The 22869-nt window shown below is 41.3% G+C and overlaps 1 protein-coding gene across 6 annotated transcripts in view; it reads right to left on the bottom strand.

Moving 5' to 3' along the window:
* Positions 1-1651: 1651 nt before the first annotated feature.
* Positions 1652-22869, bottom strand: part of LOC114052207 (zinc finger protein 501-like) — a 24634-nt gene continuing 3416 nt past the window's right edge. Inside the window, exons 1-5 of one of the 6 annotated variants that reach the window (XM_027874698.1) lie at positions 21352-21392; positions 8338-8478; positions 7138-7226; positions 5822-5948; positions 1652-3074 (exon numbers count right to left, since the gene is read on the bottom strand). In XM_027874698.1, the coding sequence (XP_027730499.1) occupies positions 1915-3074; positions 5822-5948; positions 7138-7226; positions 8338-8455 (1494 nt within the window). In that variant the 5' untranslated portion in view covers positions 8456-8478; positions 21352-21392 and the 3' untranslated portion in view covers positions 1652-1914. Of the gene's footprint in view, positions 3075-5821; positions 6094-7137; positions 7227-8337; positions 8479-20356; positions 20378-21351; positions 21393-22869 lie in introns of those variants that run through there. The other 5 variants (XM_027874699.1, XM_027874697.1, XM_027874700.1 and 2 more) reach the window with 5 other exon arrangements.

The raw sequence follows: 22869 nt of genomic DNA, 5'->3' as shown, positions 1-22869 counted from the left end.
AGCTAAAAATTGTAGCCTCATAGACTGAGGCCAGAGGGTTACTAAGGAAACAAAATCCATTATTTTCCAGTAGCTGTAGTGAGAAGCCCTAATTTATCAACCTAGAAAGAGGTTTGTAGTGGAGTGCACAGGAATCACCCGTGGTGCTGTTGTGTTCAATGTACTCATCAACAACATGAATTGTGGCATACATACTTATTAACAGAATCAAGATCCAGAAAGATCTCAACAGGCTAGAATGAGCCAAACCTAATAAAGTGAAATTTAAAAGGGATGCATGTTCAAATCCTCAACTTCTTAAGTTGAGATGGAGGATACCAAATAGTTCACGTGAAAGACACCTGGAAGTGTTAATGGGCTACGAGATCAATATGTCAATAGTAGCCCCAATAGAGATCGTGCAATGTGAGGCTGCTTTCAATAGCAGCACAGTGTCCAGAACAAGGTAAGTGATAGTTTCAGTGTTCTCTGCTTTCATTACCTCATTATCTGTGGTACTATGCCCAGTTCTAGAGGTCATCTGTTGAAGACACTGCAGAAGGCTACTCAACCTTCAGTATGTGTTGGGTAAAATGGGCCCTTCCAAACTGTGAGACTCTATAATTCTACAGAAAGTTCGGGAGATAAATGATTTGCCCAAAGGAGCCACAAAAGAGTTAAATCCCCCTGTGGAATTTGATGTTAAAACTCTAAAGAAATTCTATAATCTCCCCCCACCCCCAAAAAAAGCCATAGAGCTATTTCATGATTGTGAAGATGAAGATGAGGACAAATCAGATGAGAACAGGAGAAAAGCTGGTCCTGAAATTTCATTTTCTTTTTGCTTGCCTAATCTCTATCAGTTCATCCATCAGATGATCTTTGCTGAGAAATACCCAGACCATATTCTCATATACTATATGAACACTGGAATTATGCTTCAGATTTTCTCTCTTCTTATTCATAATCACATCTTAAAGCTGAAAGGTGACAGGTACCTAGATCATCCGGTTCAATTTCATTTTGTTCAGCTGTTTTTCAGAAATTTGTTGTTGTTCAGTCGTTTCAATTGTCTGACATTTTGTGACTCCATTTGGTATTTTCTTGGCAAAGATACTACTGTGGTTTGCCATTTCCTTCTTCAGCTCATTTTACAGATGAAGAAACTGAGGCAAACAGAGTTGAGTGATTTTCCCAAGGTCACATAGATAATAAGTGTCTGAGACCAGGCCTGCCCCCTATTCACTTCACCACCTAGCTGCCTCAACTTCATTTAACAAATGAGAAATCTAAGCCCAAGGAGTTTGGCTAACTTGCTCAAAGCCACACAGCTAGGTAAGTGGCAGAGCTAAGCATAAAATCCTGGATCTATTCTTCAGAGCCTTACTCCTTGGGTTTGAAAAACAATGAAAATTCCTTTCCAAGAAGAAAGAAAGATCAGTTGAGGGATGCTTGCAGCTGCATTGTTTGCCCTAGGGTGGCTATAATGGGATAAGGAGGAGGCACCAGAACTCTTGGAATACCTACACAGGTCTATAGAAAGCAGGAACAGGGCAATCTAGTAATCAAAGAGCAAACATTTCCTTTGACTCCATTCCTAAAATTTTCATTCCCTGTAGAATTAAAGAGGACAATGTGCCAGAAGGCTCTCCCAAACCGTCACCTAGATCAATCACTAATATAAAAGGTCTTTATTAAAGAGCCAATCTGGAAGTAGCACTAGACTTGATGCTATATAAAATGAGTTACAAAGACATGATTCCAACTTCCAGAAATTCGTAAATCTCCAAAGCCTAGGTCCAGTGTGTTATATCAGAATACAGCAAAGTCACAAGTCTGCTAAAAGCCTTCTCACATTCATTATATTCAGAGGCTTTTTATCTGATGCTCAGTAAGGACTGGGCTCCAGATAAAATCTTCCCCATATTCATTACATTAATAAACATTCTCTCCATTATGAATTCTCTGATGATGAATAAGGCCCGAGCTCTGAGTAAAGGTTTTTCCACACTGATCACATGCATAATATTTTTCTCCCCTATGAATTCTCTGATGTTGAATAAGGTCTGATCTCCTCTTGAAAGCTTTCCTACATTCATTACATTCAAAAGGTTTCTCTCCTGTATGAATTCTCTGATGTTCAATAAGGATAGAGGTTCGACTGAAGGCTTTTCCACATACATTACATTTATAGGGTTTCTCTCCAGTATGTATTCTCTGATGAACAATAAGGTCTGATTTCCTGGTGAAGGCTCTCCCACATTCATTGCATTCATATGGTTTCTCCCCACTATGAATTCTCTGATGTTGAATAAGGACTGCAGTCTGACTGAAGGCTTTCCCACAGTCACTGCATTCATAGGGTTTCACTCCAGTATGGATTCCCTGATGCTTAATAAGGCTTGAATTCCTCATGAAGGCTTTCCCACATTCACTACATTCATAAGGTTTCTCTCCACTATGAATTCTCTGATGTTTAATGAGGTCTGAAGTACTTCTAAAGGCTTTCCCACATTCTTTACATTCACAGGGTTTCAGTCCACTATGAATTTCCTGGTGTTTAGTTAGGTCTGAGTTACACCTAAAGGCTTTTCCACATTCACTACATTCATAAGGTTTTATCCCACCATGAATTCTCTGATGCTGACTAAGGCCTGAACTCTGCCTGAAGGCTTTCCCACAAATGTTACACTCATATGGTTTCTCTTCACTATGGATTCTCTGATGCTGACTAAGACCTGAGCTCTGTCTAAAGGCTTTTCCACATTCACTGCATTCATAGGGTTTTTCTTCACTATGAGTTCTCTGATGACGAATAAGATCTGAACTTCTCATGAAAGCTTTCCCACAATCATTGCATTCATAGGGTTTTTCTTCTCTGTGAACTGGCTCGCGTTGAATAAGGTGTGAGCCCCACTGGAAGGCAGTCCTACACTTATCATATGCATAGAGTTTGCTGTCAAGGGTTTCTCCAAAATCAGGGCCTTGGGGAAGAGCTATTGGGAATTCAGATGATAACTTCTCTTCTGATTCAACATCTTCAGAAACTTCCAGATTTGAAAGAGACTCCATGTTTTCAGTCTCAGATCCATCATCTGAAATTAAAGAGAAAACAAAAATGTTACCCATACCACAGGAAAAGAAAAACTCAATTCAATTCAACAAAAATTTACTAAGCAACTTCAAAGTGTAAGATGGTCCTAAGTGATGAGATACATAAGCAATAATGACACAGTCGCTGCCCTTAAGGAGCTTACATTCTATTACAGGAATACATTCACACACATAAGCATTCTCACCCAGGAAAATGCTTTTACTATTTGGTTCCAACAGCCTTCTCACCCTGAAAGATCCAATCCCTTCACCCACGTAGCCCCTTCCTCTGACTGGTCAGTTCCTCCCAACACCTTCATCTTAAGGAAGGCCATAGGCTAGTCACAAACCTGCTTCCATCCTCTCAGGCCCCAGCTCTGGACTCCCTGGACTACTTTCTCTACCATACTCCCTGGCTACCTTTCCCCTCTTTCAGCTTCCTTTGATAAGTCATATTCCACCACAAGAATAATAGAAGCTCCTTGAGGGCAGGATCTGCTTTTCTTTTTTCCTGCTATTTGTATTCACAATGCCTAGCACGGTGCCAGGAAGCTCTAAATAAATGCTTGCTGATGACTAGATAAATAAATGAAAGATAACTTTAGGAGGGAAAGCAGATTAACAAGAAAAGCATCAACTCCTTTGAGGAGATAGCACTTGACCTGAATATGGAAGGAATAGGCCAGGGGTGAGGAGGAGGTACAATCCCTCCTCATGAGAGGAGGTGCCAGCTTATCTGAAACCAAAGAGGAGGATTATCTGAATAAAACTATGGTTACTAGACACATATGCAGCTTTGATGACTCTTAAACATGTCCTCCCAATGGGGGCAGTTAGGTAGATAGAGCACCAACCCTGCAGTCAGGGGGACCTGAGATCAAATCAGGCCTCAGACACATAACACTGACTAGCTGTGTGACTCTGGGCAAGTCACTTAATCCCAACTGCCTCACCGAAAAAAAAAAAAAAAAATGTCCTCCCAACTACACAGAATATGGGAAGGGGATAAAAGTCAGACATGGTAGAAAATAAGCTATTAAAAAAAAAGTTCTGATAGCGAGAAATTACTGCATTGATAACTGCATATCAAAGGATATGAATAGGCAGTTTTCAGATGAAGAAATCAAAGGTATCTATAGTCATATGATAAAATACTCTAAATCATTATTGCTTAGAGAAATGCAATACCACCTCACACCGATCAACTGGCTAATATGTCAGAAAAGGAAAATGATAAATGTTGGAGGGGATGTGGAAAAACTGGGACACAACTGCATTGTTGATGGAATTGTGAACTGATCTAGCCATTCTGGAGAGTAATTTGGAACTATGCCAAAAGGGCTATAAAATTGTGCATACCCTTTCATCTAGCAATATCACTACTAGCTCAGTATCCCAAAGAGATTTTTTTAAAAAAAGGAAAAGAACCTATTTGCACAAAAATATTCATAGCAGCTCTTACTGTGGTGGCAAAGAACTGGAAATTAAGGGAGCAGGATGATTTCAGAAAAACCTGGAAAGATTTACAAGGGCTGATGCAAAGAGAAGTGAGCAGAATCAGAAGAACTTTGTACACAGTTATAGTAATACTGTGTGATGATCAACTGTGAATGATTTAGCTATTCTCAGCAATACACTAATCCAAGACAATTCCAAAGGACTCATGATGAAAAATGCTAGCCACATCCAGAGAAAGGACTGATGGAATCTGAGTACAGATCAAAGCATATTATTTTTCACTTTTTGTGTGTGTGGTGGTGTTGTGTGGGTTGGTTTTTTTTGGTCTGTGTTTTCTTTCACAACCTAATATGGAAATATGTTTTACATGATTACAAATGTGTAACCTATATCAAATTGCTTACCGTTGGGGGAAGAGAGGGAGTGGGAGAGAATTTGGAACTCTAAATTTTTAAAAATGAATGTCAAAAATTGTTATTACATATAATTAGGGAAAATATTTTTAAAAAATAAAATAAAGCTGAATTTTAAAAAGAGAGAATAAGTCTGTAGAAGCTCAAAGAAGGACTGAGTGTCAGAGATGGAGGTGAAGAGAGCCAATCTTGGGATTTTACCAACAATCTTTTAACTATTGAATCCAAAGGTCTATTTTGTCCTAATCACCCTAGACTTGTCTGAAGCTTTTAACACTTTTGCTGTCTTCTTTTCTTGGACACCCTCTCTTCCCTTGGTATCCATGTTACTGACCTCTCCTAGATCTCTGCATATTTGTGTGACAATTCCTTCTTAGTCACCTTTGTTGGAACACCATCTTTTGGGTACCCCCTTACTCAATCACACTGTGGAGGCTGTGGACTTGAACAATATTCCTTTCCTCAAATGTTTCCCAAGACCTTAAGGTTGAAAACTTCATAAAAAAGCATTGATGGTAGGCCTCTACTAATTCTGAGACATGCATATTGTGTGCCGGTTCCCACATCCTCTCCTCAAGCTTTTTTTTGTATTTGTATCCATAGCACTTAATAAGTGCTTATTACTCTTTCATTCACTCACGCACTAAAGGGAACATGTTTGAGAAACATTCCCTAACCCTGATGTTTACTTCATAGAATGTTAACTATCATATTTACCCTAAAAGGAACCATTGGTTCCACTGAATGTACAGAGAATAAATATCCATTTAATGGACTCCTGGTCTGATGGAACATTGAATTTCTCATGTTCATGAACAAATGGGGAAAAGAAGAAATAGGGTTAAAAATTGTGGAGCAGAACTGGGGAGAATCCTTACCCAATAAGATGTCATTCCTGCAGCTCTCCAGCATCATATCCCTGTAGAGGGCTCTCTGAGTGGGGTCGGGTTGCCCCCACTCCTCTGGTGTGAGATACATGGCCATATCCTCAAACATCACCGACTCCTAAAACAACAGGGTCCTGCTGCTCTGGTGACAATTCCACCAGGCTGCCCCAGGATGATGGGCAAAATTGACAGCAACAGAAGATGGGGAAGGGCATCTGCAGGAATCAAGGGTTTTGAGGCTGTGTGGAGTATCTATTGGATGGCTGAAAAGGTACAAAGGAAGGAATACCTGACTAAAAGGTAGGAGACTTGGGTTCTAATACTGACTTTCTCGATAACCTGTTGAAGGATGTCAAACAGTATCTCGCCTGGACATCAGTTTCTCATCCAGAATCATGACATCAGAATTATTCAAAGTTCTGGCCGCATGGTGGAGTCAAGAAAATATAGGTTCAGGTCCCACCTTGAACACGTGCTGGCCATGTGACCCTGGTCAAGCAATATAAATCTGAGCACCCCTAGGTGATTTTCTAAGACTCTAAATGGCTGATCAGCATTGGTAGAGTTTCCTCAACAGGAATTACAAACACCAATGAAATCACAGATTCTGTTAAAAATAAAAAATAAAAAGGGCGGGAAGGAAGGGGTTCCTTAGACATCATCCTGCCACAGGCTCACAGCAATCAGAGCTAGAAAGGGCTTCAAAGATCATCTAATCTAAACGACTCATTTTACAGGTAAAGAAAATGATACCCAGGGGCAGCTAGGTGGTACAGTGAATAGAGTACAGGGCTTGGAGTAAGGAGGACCTGAGTTCAAATCCGGCCTCAGACCAAACACTTACTAGCTGTGTGACCCTGGGCAAGTCACTTAATCCCAATTGCCTAAAAAAAAAAAAATTAAAAAAAGAAGAGGTTATATCACACAAGTCGTTAAGTGGCAGATTTGACCCTCGGTCTTCTGACTTCAGATCCAATGCTCTTTCCACTACAATATATTGCCTCTAACCTCCTCATTTTATAGAGGAAGGAACTGAGAACGAAAGAGGAAAAATGACTTCTTTAAGGCCATGCAGTTAATTACTAAGCCTGGATTAGAACCCATGCCTCCTAATCTAGGCCATTGCTTTTACCACATCTATAAAATGCGATAATAATACTAGTCTGTAACCATCACCAAAAGAATGGGTCTGGCCTCTTTTGGAGGGAGCTGGAACTCAGGTCTCTGGAAAAGACACCACTAGAGAGAGATGCTGAGGGATAGTAAAGGCCACACTAAGGCAACAGGGAAGAAGGACCACAACTTACCTGAGACCTGGTTGTCAAGGGTGCTGCTGCCATCACCTGGTCTCCTGAATTCTCCTTGAGAAGTGTGAGAACATTGGGAGCAGATGGTGCTAAGAGGTGAGAAAGGATTTCATGAGTAACAATATATTCCCAATAATCCCAATAAGGATCCCCATCAGGTGAATCTCCTCCTCCTCACTCCCTCAGGTATCATAAAATAATCACCCAATAGCTAATTAAGTATCCACAGTAGGTATGTCATTCTTCTAGATTTTTTAAGAACAAATGAGTGAGTACAGCCTACAGTCCATCTCATCTACATGTATAGAGAAAAAAGAACCAGGGTTTCTTAATTGGGGGATTAGATTACCAAAGAGGCCAAGTGTGAAACATAATAAGTTGGAGTCTGAGAGCAAAAGCTCAAAATTGTAGGTAATGAGGCCCTTTTTTCTCTTGCTGTTGTTGTTCAGTCATTTCACTGTTGTGTTCAACTCTTTGTTACCCCATTTCAGGTTTTCTTGGCAAAGATACTACAGCGGTTCGCCATTCCTTCTCCAGCTCATTTTACAGATGAGGAACTGAGGCAAACTGGGTTAAGTGACTTGCTCGGGGTTGAACGGCTAGTAAGTGTCTGAGGCCGGATTTCAACTCAGGAAAATGAATATTCCTGACATCCAGGTCCAGCACTCTGTGCCTTATGGCGCCACCTAGCTGCCCTCTTGCTACCCCTTGGCCTCCTCTTTTCTCTGTGCACCATTTCCCTTGGTGATCCTGTCCCAAGTCTTGAACTAGTAAGTCTATGCTGATGAGAGTGAAATCTGTACTGCCAATTGCAAACTTTCAATAAAGCACCAAAAAGGTATTTCAGAATGCCTGCAAAACATAGCTATTTGTTTGTCTACTATCTCATCAAACTCAACCCAAAATTTGCTTCCCTTAAAACTCAATCAGTGGCATCACCATTTATCCCAGTAACACAGGATTAAAACCTCAGCATTATCTTTAACTATTGCCTCAGCTTCATTCATTTTATCTAATTAGTCACCAAAGTCAGTCCTTTGAAATATGCCCAGCTGGACTATAAATCCCTGGTAGACAGAAACTATGTCTTACACTTCCTTAAATCACTCTCAATGCCCACCAAAGAGTTACATTGAACAAGTCTATGTGTCAGGAGCTCAATAAAAACTTGCTGAACAAACAAATGAATAAATGAAGTACTGGATTGTGATTCATGGAGGTCACAGAGCACCATTCTGTCCACATCTTGTGACTCAAGTGATGAACAGCTGAGAGAGGCCGAGCCAGGAGGGGGCTCTGCTGCTTGGAGGGCTGCCATTTCTTCATTGTAGCACGAATCTACTGAGAAATCAGGGTGGGAAAATAAGCAACATTTTTTTTAAATATAAAATATTTGGAGCTAAAATGGTGAAAATACTTGATTTGAATGATTTTTTAAAACACTTAAGCATATTTATAATTTAACACATGATAAAAAGCAAAGATACTATCAGGGAATTAAATTCAGTGCAATTTAACAAATACCTATTAAACATTTATGAAATTCAAGGAATTGTGTTGGATATTAGGGGAGATCCAAAGACAGGGAGGAGAAGTGCACATGGCAAACTAATACAAATTAGAAGTGCTTAAGACAGGTACAGAATTGTGAAATCTTAAGAAGACAGGGAAAAAGCTTCAAAGAGGAAGCATTTGACTTTTCAGCAAGCCTTGAAAGAGCTTAGGTTTTCAATAAGTGGACTGACATGGTAGGTTGGGGAGGAGAAGGAGGGAAAGGCATTCTAAGCACAAATGATGATATGAGCAAAGGAAAAGAAATAAGCGTGTATGGAATCAGTTTGGAGAATGTGTTTGGCTGGAACACAGGATAAACAAAAGGGTGTGGTATGAAGAAAGGCTGCAGAGGTAGTTTACAGTCAGACTGTGGAAGGCTAGGCTAAGGATTTGTATTTTATTTGGTAAGGAATGGGAAAACACTGGAGGAAAGGAAATTAGGTAGGAGGCTATCACAACAGTCCCTATCAGCAAAGTTGGGTGCACCTCTGGCTGTCGTACATCCAATGAGCAACCTCCTCACAGGAGAAGTAAGGATCATCCACACAGACACAACTATCAACAAAGCCTCAATAGTGCCTAACAGGATTGTGCAAGTCCATAAAAACCAGCAGACACCCTTCATCCACTGCTAAGGGGAGGCAGTGGAGAGAGAAGGCAGAAGGGAACGGAATAAAAGGTACAGGTACAGAGGCAACCCTGAGCAAGGAACATCACCTCTCCTCTGACAGGATGGGGAATATAGGTAAAGACTCAGAAAGGTTTTAAGTTATAGACAAGAGTAGGCACTTAAATGCTTGTTGAAGTGAATCTAATGGAGCTGAGGGAATAGTATCAGACCAAGTCATCAGCTGAGAGTATGGGGAGTGGCAGGCAGTCAGACAGAGGATGGAGGACAAGGGGGTGGCCAACATACCTTCACTGGGAAATACAGTCAAGAGTAAATAGAATATGAGTAATAGGACCATTATACAGCAGGAAGGGTCCAGCTAACGTGAGACAGCATCAACTTGTAGTAATTCAGCCACTTCTTAAAGACCTCTAGTGTTACAAATAAAATCCCAAGACAACGTTTCTGGGTCTTATTAATCAATTTATTAATTAGACTGGCCAATAATGAATAAATTGATGGTCAGAGGTTTCTCTCAGTAACCAAAGACTCCAATGGAGACTCTGAAACACCTTAAATCAGGTGTGCTCCTTCTGACAGGGAACTCCCCTGGGAAGTGAAACTCGACCCTGATTGTTGGACATTTCATGAGGTGGGCTAAAAGTCTTCAGTTCCTCCCAATGAGATCACAGACTCAGCAGCCTCAAGGCACCTGGACAGAGGATGCCATTTCTATCCGGATCTCTCAGGCTGGTTTTCTCCTTCTTGAGTTGGGTGGCCTTAACTCTAATGGACGGGATTAAAGACAAGGAGACACATCCCCAAGCAGAGGTGGGGTTTTGTTTCCAGAGTAAACAAAAAGTTAGGGTCCTAGTCCCTACTTTTGTTTATTCTATAAACTAAAGTTAAGAGTTCCTGCCCTATTTTCATTTATACTATAAACAAAAGTAAGGGTCCCTGCCCAGGTAGATGCCTGGGGCTGGTAAACGATTACCTTCCTCAGCTATACCCTTCAAAGACAGACTGACCTTTTCAGGAGTGGGATCTTAACAAAATAGAAGGAAAAGGATAAATCACAAATTAATAACTAGTTATTAATACAATAGTATAATAGTAATTTCTCTCATCTCAAAATATAGTACATTCTACTTTGGAACAACTTTGTTAGTAAATTTTGCCTTGGGGAAGCTAAGTGGCACAGTGGTTTGAGTGCTGGAAAGATTCATCTTCCTGAATTCATATCTGTCCTCAGACATTTACTAGCTGTGTGACCCTGAGTGGGTCACTTAACCCTGTGTGCCTCAGTTTTCTCACCTGTAAAATGAGCTGGAGAAGGAAATGATAAACCACTATAGTATCTTTGCCAAGAAAACCCCACACAGAGTCACAAAGAGTAGGACACAACTGAAATGAATGAACAACAGTAACAAGTTTTTCCTTATATTTGTTCTAAAACATGTCTCTGCAGCTTCTACCCATTGTCTTCTGAGGTTAACCAAAACAAATCTAGTCCCTTTTTTCTTATGACAATCCTTCAAATTCTTAAGGACACAATCCTCCCCTGGCCCATTCACATCCCCTTTAAGCCTTTTCTGCTCCAGGATCAACATCCATAATCCTTTTAACCAATCCTTATATAGTTTTGATTCCTCTTAGCCTGGTTACTACAATCTTGTGCTTTGGTTTATCATGTGGTACCAGAATTAGACACAATACTACAAATGTGTGCCAGCCCTGATCAGGGCAGAGTATTTAGAAATGATCACCTCTCTGGGTCTCAGTTTCCATATCTGAGGAATTGGACTAGATCAGGGGTGGAGAACAAATTTGTTCTGTGAAGTTTGGATTCAGTCAAAGGGTTGCACTTGAGGACCTAGAGGGCCACATGTGGCCTCAAGGCCTCAGGTTCTCCACCCTGCTCTAGATAATCTCTAAGATGCCTTCTAGGGACAAGTCCTAGGATCCTGTGACTTGACTTTTTAGGGCACTCACTATGTTTTGATTAGAGTAGACTAAGATCACATCAGCTTTTTTTTTTTTTGGCTGTCAGGCTTCTCATTACACTAAAACACCCAGCTTTTTTCACACAAATTTCTCCGGTCACATTTGCCCTAATCCTGTTCTTTCACAGTGACTTCTTAATAAAAAAAAAAACCCTAGGCAAAGTATTTTAACTTTTATCCCTAACTAAATCTCATCTTTCTAGATGCAGCCCAACATTCTAACTTGCCAAATCTATTTAAATGCTGTCATCAGTGAGTTAGCTAGCCCTCCCAGCTCCATCATCTGTAAATTTAATAATACATATACTCACATCTAAGTAAGGCAGCACCATCAGTGGAAAGGTGCTGGATTTAAGGGTCAGGGGAACTGGGACAGAATCAGACTGACCTGATTCTGTCACCTACGACCTTTATGATCTTGAGCAGGTGATATCTCCTCTCAGGACCTCAAACCTCTCCCTGTTTAAACTGAAATGACTGCAGTAGATGATCTCAAAGATTCCTTCCAGCTCCAAATGCTATGTAGACTCAGTCAGCAAAGTTTTCTACCTCTCCCCAGAAACACTCCTTACCTTCGATGAATGAAAGAAACTGAAAGAAAAAGAAGCTAGCATTCTATAGGGTAAAGAATTAGCAGCAGGAACTCTGAATGACTAAGGGAATGAGGAATTGTGTAGTCTTGCTGAATGTCACCAAAGAAACGTCTGACACCACCTATCCTTGGGGAATAGAGCCAGTGAAGAACAGGAATGATGGACCAGGAAAATGAGGAAGAGTTAAGTGACCTAAGAGTATGAGAGAGATGAGGATCAGCTTTAGTAAAAGGGAATAGGCATTGGACTCATTATAGAAGATGTGAGTAACATTAAATACCACGATGTCTTGCACATAATAGTGACCCCCAAAGAGCACTGGCCCTGTGATTTAAGAGACCTGGGTTCTAGTCCTGACTCTAATACAAACCATACAAATATCTGAGAGTCAGTTTTTCTTCAGTTTGAGATGCCTGCAGGACATCCACGTGAATGGTGATGCAGGAGTGGAGCATGGAGAAAGAACAGTGCTGGACAGAAAGACTTAGGAGTAATCTGCCCAGAGATAATATTTGAACTCATGAGAGCTTATGAGATCACCAAAAGAGTATAGAGGGAGAAAAGGAATCAGATCAGAGTTTTGGAGGAAGAAGGGGCCGCTTGGAAGGGAAGAGAAGGACTAGGGTGGGAGCCTGGGAAACCAAGCAAGGCTTTATAGAGAACACCCAAGCTGAGTCTTGAAGGCAGAAAAGGCTTTTGGGATGCAAGGATGGGGAGGCTTCATGTTCCAGGAAAGAGGAATGGCTTGCAAAGTGCAGAGAAGCATATCAAGGAGTGATACGAGAAAAAGCTGGAAAGGTGGGTTGAAATCAGATTTCTGAGAGACTTGAATGCCAGGCTGAGGAGTTGGTGTTTTATCGGAAAAGCATCTCTGGAGGTATTTTTGGAAGGGAAGTAAAATGGTCAATGGATGATAAGGAAGCAAGTGAAGTTTGGTCTTTCTAAATGTTTAAGAGTGAAAGGGATAGGAGAGAAAGGACAATAGCTTCAGGGAACTGGAAGGAGCCAGTAGAGAAACAGAATATACAGGAAAATATAGGTGAAGAAGGTGCTAGATGGAGCAAGGTCCAAAAGGAGATTTAAAAAGATAGAATCAGGAGCAAGGTGGAGGGGTTAGCAATTAGACAAAATGAATTCCAGCCCTCCATCCTACAAGTACCCTTGATCTGTGTTATTGTCAATAAGATAGAGGTCTTGTCTCACCTTGTTCTTTCCCTACCCATCAAGCACTAGGTTCTCAGACATTACTTGTAGCTCCAACTGAACAGGTTTAGGCGGGAAACAGGAGACTATGGAAGGCTGGGGCCTGGTTTAAACACTCAAAATTCTCAGTGCAGGCTTACTCCTTGATACACTCTTTCTTTTCTTTTAACAGCGCCAAAGATTGATCTACTTTCTTAACTTTCCAGTACTACCAGGGTTTCTATTCTTTCCCAGTACACTGTGGAAACAATGCAATCTCACAGTCTTTCTCTTAACCTCTTATTACTGAAATAAACATAGTGCCCATCTGAGGTTTCCTAAGGATTTTTGCAGGCAGTAATAATCATTCTTTCTTGTTCTTCAATCTTCTTTCTTTTTTTTAAACTAAGGTCTGGTAGAATATGACAAAATAAAAAACAGATGATAATGGAGGGTCTTTGTTCCTGGGAGGGAACTCATAAATAGAACATATTTAAACCCGGCACTGCTAAATACAGCAAAAATACTTATGGCAATTCCCTAGAAGTACACAAGATGGGGATGTTTCCCACTTGAAAATGACTGTGGCCTTTAAAATGAGAACTGGGTTTCAGAACACGTCTGAAGCTGGTTTTCATCCTTTCTCTCTGGTTATTTATTCCTTGACCGGCTTCCCCTTCTCCTCTCACCTCCTAAATGTGAACCTACTCCAAGGTTCAGTTTTCAGCTCTCCTTTCTTCTCCCTCTACACTGTATTCCATGGAGATATCATCCATTTCCATGGCATCACAATGACAATTGCCAAATCTCTACCCCAACCACCAAGATTCAACAAGCATTTATTAAGCATCTACCATGTGTAAGACAGAGTGCTACGTGGTGAAGACCCAAAGACAAAATAAAAAGTCCATGACCTCAAGGAGCTTACATTCTACTGGGAGGCATAACATAGAAATAGATAAGTACAAGATAATTTGAGGAGGGAAAGAACATTAACTAGGATATACTAGGTATAAGGGATACAAAGACAAAAAACAAAATAGCTAGGGAGATCAGGAAATGTGTTCCCGGAGGGTGGCACCCAAGTTTATCCTTGAAGGAAGCCAAGGACTCCAAGGGGCAAAGGTAAGGAGAGGAGAGCATTCCAGACATGGGGTACAGCCTGGATGTGCACAGAGGCAAGAGATGGAATGCCCAGCTCTGGGAACAGCAAGTAGGCTTATCTGGCTGACATAAAATGTAATGAAGAGTAATGTGAAATAAAGATGGAAAATAAGTTGGAGCCAAATTGTGAAGGGCTTTAAATGCCATGTTGAGGAGTTTGAACCATGCTCTAACAGGGCACAGAGGGGAAAATCAAGGAGGCAGGACTGGGCAACAGGGGCTGGAGACCTCCCAGAGAAGACTGCCTGGGCTGAGCTGCCACTAAGCTGGCTGACTTCCAAAAAACATGGATCTAGGGATACTGCTGCCAACACCCAAACTCAGGGAAGACTGCTGATTTCAGGGGACCAGCATGATTTCCATAACCTCCTACAACATTTTAGGGACCACCCTAGCCGCCCTCCCTCTGGGAACAGCATCAGAGGAGTTGTGGTATTTGTGCTCCTGAGGTGATGTGTATGTTTCCATGCCTCTGATACCTGGGAGTCAGGTGCCAAGAGGGAGGGGCTGAGACGACAAAACCTGGCCTACCTCAGAGAATGCTGCACCCCAAAAAACTCTTTCTGTGACAGCCCCTCCCCCACTGTAAGGGAACCTCTAGACCAGCACATTCACTTGGGAGTAGGACCCCAGAAGTACATCAGAGGTTCAGCATCCTAACAACCAAGCCCAGAGTATGACAACTATTTGGGACTGGTTTCCCCTTTTCTCTAATATCTGACCTTTTAGACCAGGGGTGGGGAACCTGCTGCCTCAAGGCCACATGTGGTCTTGGGTTTGGCCTTTTGACTGAGTTGAACTTTTATAGAACAAATCCTTTGATTAACGGGATTTGTTCTGTGAAATACGGATTCAGTCAAAGGACACACTTGAGGGCATAGAGAGTCACATGTGGCCTCGAGGCTGCCCCCATCCCTTTTACAGACCTACTGACCGGGATGGAATATTTATCAAAATGAACGTAAGAATTACATTCAATCTTATCTGCAAACCGTAGGGTGCTGCACAGAAATAGCCATCCAGACCAAACAGAGGAATTTTAAGTTCATAGTCTGTAGCTCCCTTCAGGTTTTGAATACTCTGGCAGTCTTCCAAAAGTTAACAAATTCCAGCTTTCAAGACCTACTTGGCTGCAAGGTGGCGGTCTACCTCAGTGACATTTTAGTTTATTCCTGGGATGCCATGTGGTTAAGTCTGAGCCATTCTTGATCTTGATCACCTATGCCAAAAGCTTTTTTCCAAACCTTAAGAGCCAGTGGGAATGAGAGCAGATATTGTTTCTGGAGCATATTTAGAGAGAGTCAGGAAATGAGAATAAACTCAACAGCAGGCAAAGACCCACAACGCCCCGGGATCTTTTGCATGCTTGTTTGTTATTAGATTTTCCACACTGACAGACAGTGCCTTTGCCAACATCCTCAATCTCCTATACTGGAGCAACAATTTAAAAAACTCATAAAGTAGTTCCCAGACTCCCAACTTTCCTTTTATCATAGAGATGAGTGCCTCAAAAGTCAAAACAGCAGCTGTCCTCTCAAAGGACAATTCATTCTTTGACCTATTTTTATCAAAAGTTACCACTACCATCTCTATCAAGGATTCTTAAATTTGAATCCAAGAACTTCTTTTTTTAAACATTTTGAGAACTGTATTTCAGTATAATTGGTTTCCTTTGCAATCCTATGTATTTTATTTTATACATTTAAAACATTATTCTGAGATGTCTATAGGCTTCTGCAGACTGCCAAAGGGATTCATTACACAAAAAAAGGAAAGAACCCCTGATCTAGGTGAAGGGACACCTCATGGGCCAAACCAAAATAAAGGCACGAAAACTTCATTTGAAGGGTCCAGCATCCCTCCCGTTATTATACAAACTGACCATAAAAAATAGGAACACCCACACACCACCCACAAGATCCATGAGCAATCTTCTTCTTCTGCCAAGTTAGTTTATCCATTTTCTATCTCCCAGTGCACAGCAATCAACACACAAACAAAACCAGAATGTGGGTACTCACTAACCAGCCAGCATCGCACCTGCTTCTGGAAGTGGGGAACTTCACACTAAGCCAAATTTGGCCTAGTGGGTAGAACCTAGTATGTTGATAACGAGTTCAAGCTGATTAAAACCAGTCACAGCTGTCTACTCTCTGAACTGATTCAGCCTCCTATCATAAGGATATCACTGCCCACAAAAGATTTACAACACTATAGAGGAGATAAAGACGTATAACTGTAACTACAAATAACTGTAAGAGAAGACAATGTGTGATAAGGTCCACAAAAGACATACAAAGTCACAGAGGACGACTTCAGGAGAGCAAGATCAATTCTAGCAGGAAGAAGGTGGTATTTGAGCTGTGCCTTAGAGGACAAGTAGAATTTCAAGATGTGAAGGCAAACCAGTAAGGGGGGTTCTAGGTGGAGAGAACAGTTTAAGCAAAGGAGCGGAGATGGGAAAGTTCATGTACGTTCAAAGAAGGCTAAGCAATCAAGTTTAGCTTGAGGATAGGATTCCTCTGGGAGAGTGCTAGTGAATAAGGACAGAAAGGAAGTCTGGAGCCAGCTTTACAGCCACGTTAGGGAGTCTGGTCTTGACTCAGTAAGCAATGGGGAGCCAATGAAAAATTTATAACAATAGTGTTAAGAACGGACTAGAAGGTGGGTCGCGACTAGAGGCAGGAACCTAAGTGACAAAAATAGTACAACTGTCTAGGCATGAGGATCCGTGCGATGGCAATAAGGAAAATCAGATGCCAAAGGCAGTGTTAATAAAAACAAAAAAAAAAAACAAAAACAGAATATGTGAGGGGCAAGGGAATGGATGGGGTCAAAGATGATTCTGATATTCTGAGCCAATTTGAGCTTTGCTGTGCGGGGCAGAAATCAACTTTGTCAAACAGATTTGGTCCCAGAGGACCTGATTCCTGAAGACATATTATAGACGGGCACAGAATCACAGAAATTGGGAGAAACATAGATACCAGTTGTCACTTGTTTCAGGAAGGCAAAGCAAAAATGCTCCCAACCTTTACTTTTCTGCCCCCTTCCTCTCCTTCATTTTCTTCTCTTTCCTCATTCCTTTTTTTCTTCTCTTCCTTTTACTGTCTCAGTTAAGAAAGCTACACTTTCATGGCAAGCACCTCACCTCCCCCTATTGTTTTGTGTCACTCAAAATGTATAATACAAATGTTCCCCATCTAAAAACAAAATATGCAAAATTTAAGCTTATCAAATAGATAAATTGGGGAGTTAATCCTTTTTATTTAAAAAGGATCCACATTTGGGTTCTCTAAGTATGGAACTTGCCTTCTGGATTTAAAAGTTTCTGAAGAACAAAACTGGATTTTATCATGAAACAGAATTTTTACTTTCCTGGAATATATTTATTAGGTAGTCCAAGGATTCACACTTGCAAGACTGCTTGTTTTGTGAATGAATAATTCATGTAATGAGAAAGAGATACCAAGATTTTAGCTATCTCACCCAGAACACAAGATAAATCTTGAACCTGCTTCGGCTGTCAAGAAGGATACAAGACACAGCATAGTACAGTGGGAAGAGTATTGGACTTGGAATCAGGAAAACTCTGGTTCAAATCCCACGGCATTCACTTACTATTATTATCCACTTGACCATAGGCAAGTCACTAATAATTTTACAAATTGTTATGGAAATCAAATATGACCAGGAAGGTGAAGCTCTACAGAAACATAAGCTATTATTAATACTACTGCTGTTGAGGGAGCCATGGTAAGTTAGGGGAGGAGGGAGGACAAGTCTAGGAAAGGTGATTAAAGCTAGAAATTGTTATAGAAAGTCTCAGAACTTTCTTAAATCTGGAAGGACTTAAAGATCTTCTAATCTGACCCTCTTATCTTACTTCCACCCTTGGAGTCCTTTCTGTACTGAATTATTCCTAACTTCTTGGGCTACTGCCCCACCTAGAAAAGTCAAAATACAAAGGTAAAGTTTAAGAAAAAGCAACAGTGACCAGATTGTTTGCTGTCTTGGAGAGGCAGGAGGGTACAGAAGGAGGGAGAAAAATTTGGAACTCAAAATCTTATTTGAAAAATGAATGCTGAAAACTATCTTTACTTGTAATTGGAAAAAATTAAATACCATTTACAAAAAAAAAATGAATGAAAGAAAAAGAAAAAGCAATAGTGGTCCAGATGTTTGACTTGAGGCAAGACACTTAAACTGTCAGGGTCTCATTTGGAAAATAACGAGATTAGATGATGCAACAAACAGGGCAGTTCCATCTGGTGCTTCTGGTGTATTAGCTACATTACATTATCTTAATAATCTTATCAATCAGAAAGATACATTCAGATATAGTAGGAAGAACAATGGATTGGGAGTCATGGAGTTAAGTTCCCAGTTCTGCCACTAATTCTGTGTGACTATGGACAAGTCCTTTGATCTCTCTAAGCCTGTTTCCTTATCTGTGAAGCAAAAGGTTTGGCCTAAATAATTTCTAAGGTCCCTTCTATATCAAGTATTCTACAACTCAGCTTTCAAGTTTCATTTCCTCTTGGAAGTCTATCCTTATTTGAACCAGACACTTAAGAGAATAAAGAGACCTTAATGATCATTTTAAATCAAATCTCATTTTATAGACAGAAAAACTGAAAAGGAGAGAGTCACAGAAACTTGCTAATAGATCTCTTCAAAGAGAGGCAAAAAAGACAGGCCTACAAAGTGAAACACTAAGGCTTTTTTGGGGGTGGGTGGGGAGGGAAGGAGATGAGTCACAGAGGATAAGGAAAGAAACATCACAGAAATAAGCTATAAAGCTCAATAAATGATGGTAATGAAATGGGGAGAAGGGATTTCTCCACTGGAAAAAGGGATGTGGCTGCTTCTGGTTTTTCCTGCTTCTCACCTTCAGGAAGAAAAAGGCTTGGGAGGAAAAAAGGGAAAACAAAGATCTGAATCCTTGGTTAGTCAAGGAGAAACTGCTGGGAAGAAATTCACAGGTTCTGTGTTCCTGAAATTCCTGCTCCCCCCCCCCCAAGTCAGTAGACTGGAAGAAGCATGACTATTTGACTTCTATTAATGATTAGAACCTAGTTCATTGCTGCAGGCAATAGGGGAATGAGGGCTGTGCCCTGAGATTCATCCATCATGGTTTCTGGCTTATCAAAGACAATGGCAGAATTCACTCAGAGGAGGGCTACCATTAAGCAGCAAAGGAAGCCCACTGCTTGCTTCTTCAGACCTGAAGGTGTAATTGCTAATGCTACTGCATTCTGCGGCCATCTCCTCTCAGGGTGAGTGGGCTCTCACAAAGGCTACAGCAATTATAAGGTAAGTGACCCAAGTCATCTATCTGAAGTTTCTCCTAAGCTTCAAATAGTACTTTGTTTAGCATCTCTCTAATGTGTTTATCATGGATTGATTTGTCTTATCTGTCATTATTCATCATATTTACATACATCATGTGCCCTGTTCAATTCAGCAATTATTAAATGTAGTAGGTGCAAGGCACTACATTAGGTGGAGATTAACACAGATGATAAAAATGACAGAGTACATCCCTTGAAGGAGTTTTCCATCTATGGGGGGATTAGGGGAAAACAACACATACACAAATAATGTATAACAAAGATCCAATGCTCCAAGAAAATCTGATGAGAAACTACTGGGGCAGAGGAGCAAAGACCCCAGGAGCAGGGGCAGTGTCTTTACGAAACATTGTTGCTCCCCAGCACAGTGCTCTGTATATATAAAGGGTTTAATAAATGTTTATTGAATTTAGTTTTTTGGAGTTCCTGTTCTCTCACGTGGAGAAGTCATTTCTACCTCTCCAGGTCTCAGTCTCCCTATCTGTAGAAAGAGAGGATTGGATGAGATGGTGTTCTTCCCACCTCTGACATTCTAGAATCTAGAAACTGAACAAAATTGTGCTAAAAGTCACCAGGAGAGAAGGGACACTAAATGAATGAAAATCACCCACAAGGCCAAGTTTAAAAAAAAAAAAAGATAGGTTAAGAACCAAAAGGAACATGGCAAGCGAGATAAAGGCTTCTGATAGAGCAAATCTTTAAAAATAACACAGATATACAGGGGAAAAAATTCAAAATGTAAGCAAGAAAATACTTAACAGATCATCTCATTCTGTGAGGCAGGAGCAGCTAGGTGATGTAGGATCTAGAATACTGGACTGGAAGAGTCAGGAAAACTTGCTATCAAATCCTGCTTCAGATACTGAGTAGCTGTGTGACCTTGGGCAAGTCCCTTAAACTTTGATCACTTTCCTCACCAGGAAAATGTGTGATAATAGCAGCACCTACCTACCAACAGGGTTGTTATAAGAAATAATATGTAAATATGAATATACTCTACAAATGCTAGCTTTTATTATCTCACCCAACACCATCATTTTACAAGAGGAAAAACTAAGACCGTAGGAAAGAATTTACTCAGGGAAATGATCCCAGTTCTTAAAAGGGCCCGGGTCTCTTTCCACCAGTCTTGGGCACTGAACGGAGTAATAGACTGGTAAAGTGAGAGGACTGGCCTGAGAGACTGAGGAATGTGGTTCCTTTTCTCTTATTTTCCATTGTAAATAATTTTCCAAACTTGGAACTCAAAAATTTTTTCAAATGTCAAAATAAATAATAAATTTTATTTTTTCTAAAGGAGTGCTATAAGGGAAAAAAGTTTTCCACTGACTTGCCAATGATTGGCAGGGTTGGGGGGGGGAGGGACAGGGGACTAACTTTACTTTTAAAGGTTAATACTTCACCCAATCGAAAACAGTAATATAAAACACTATTTTCAATTTAAACTAAATGAACAGAAACCGTTTTCCCAACCCCCGGGCCCCGCGGGCCCAAGTCCTGAAGCCGGTGCAGCGGCCCGAGGGTAGAGTCCTGGGTTCTAGCCTAGGCCTCAGTTTCCCCCTCTGTATAATGGGCGGCGTTGACAGTGGGTGGTCCGAGTCAGTTCGGAGTAAAAGTGAGATAGAAAACGAGCCATGGAACCGGCCGCCCTGAGAGAGAGGGGCGCGGAAGGCGAGGAGCCGGGACACTTGGGTCCCTGGTCCCAGGCGGCCCCGCCCCGCCCCCGCCTTCCCGCCCGGCCGCCTCACACTTACCCGATTCCGGAGAGGACCATGGCGCTGCCTGCCGCCGGAAGTGAGGCCCCGGCGAGAGCAGGCGAGGCGTGCGTGCGTGCGGCGCTCCCCACGGGGCACCTTTCCCATCCTCTCTAGGACGCTACGAAAGTCTCCCCGTCTCGGTAGTCCTCTGCTTCCCTCGTGCGCTCGGGTCCAGAAAGGGGAGCCCGAGGGTAAGAGAATGTGGGGCTAAGAAGGAGGAAGGCTGGGAAAGATCCTACCTAGACTTAGGGCTGGAAGGGACTTTAGAGGCCATCTTAATGCAAACCCTTCATTTCATAGATTAGAAACTTGAGACTTAGAGATTGTGTGGCTTGTCCAGCTAAAAGCCTTCTGTTTAGCTCTTTGAAGGCTAGCACTGTTGGCTTTTGTCTTTGTATTGATAGCGCAGTCAGTAGTAAGGCCTTAGCAAATGCTTTTGGAATTTGTTTTTGAGAATGAAAGGACTTAGAAGGTGGAAAAAGGGAAAAGAGAAGAAAGAGAAGGAAAGAATGAGAAGGAAAAGAAGGTTTGAAAATGAGTGGAGTAACAAGAAGCCCTAATCTAGTTCAGAATATGAAGGAAATTTTCAGTTTTTTTGGAGACACTCTTCCTACCTTACTTGCACCAGCCAGTTGAATAATAATAGCTAGCATCTATTTAGCACTTTAAGGTGTACAAAGCAAAATTATATCAAGTCTAATTTGTTCATCACAACAACCTTGTGAGGGAGGTTCTATTATTATCCTCACTTTATAGATGAAGAAGCTGAGGTTTAAGTGACTTGCCCACCATCACACAGCTACTATGGGTCTGAACTAAAATATGAATTCAGGTCTGTGACTCCAGGATCAGTATACTATTCACAGAGCCCAGTATTTCCCTCTCTTTTGTCAGAATTAGTGGAGAGGGAGCAGCTAGGTGGTGAAGTGGATAGAGCTCCAGCCTTGGAGTCTGGAGGACCTGAGTTCAAATCCAACCTCAGACACTTGACGCTAGCCATGTGATTCTGGGCAAGTCACTTAACCCTGATTGCCTCACAAAAAAAACCAAACAAACAAAAAACAGAATTAGTGGAGGCAGTGTGGTATATTGACTTAGGATTCAAGTTATGTAGGCTCTGATCTGGCTATAACTAATTAGCTGTGTGACACTGAATAAATCATGTCCCTTCTTTGAGGCTCAGTTTCAACCTCTGTAAAATGAAAGAGTTACAGTTAATGTAGTACCTACTACCTAGGATGGGGCAGCTATGTGTTACAGCGTATAGCGTCCTAGCCTGGAGTCAGGAAGACTTTAGTTCAAATGTGACCTCAGACACTTACTAACTCTGTGGGCAAGTCACTTAACCTTCTTCAGTTCCTAATCTGTAAAATGAGCTGGAGGAGGAAATGGCAAACCACTCTAGTATCTTGCAAAGAAAACCCCCAATAGGGTCACAAAGAGTACTTAGGGTACTTTCTCTTTCTCTCTCTCTCTCTCTCTCTCTCTCTCTCTCTCACACACACACACACACAC

This window comes from Vombatus ursinus, unplaced genomic scaffold, assembly GCF_900497805.2.
Source record: "Vombatus ursinus unplaced genomic scaffold, bare-nosed wombat genome assembly UNPS02014807.1, whole genome shotgun sequence".
Taxonomy (NCBI): Eukaryota; Metazoa; Chordata; class Mammalia; order Diprotodontia; family Vombatidae; genus Vombatus; species Vombatus ursinus.
This window is presented reverse-complemented; position numbering and strand designations above follow the sequence as displayed.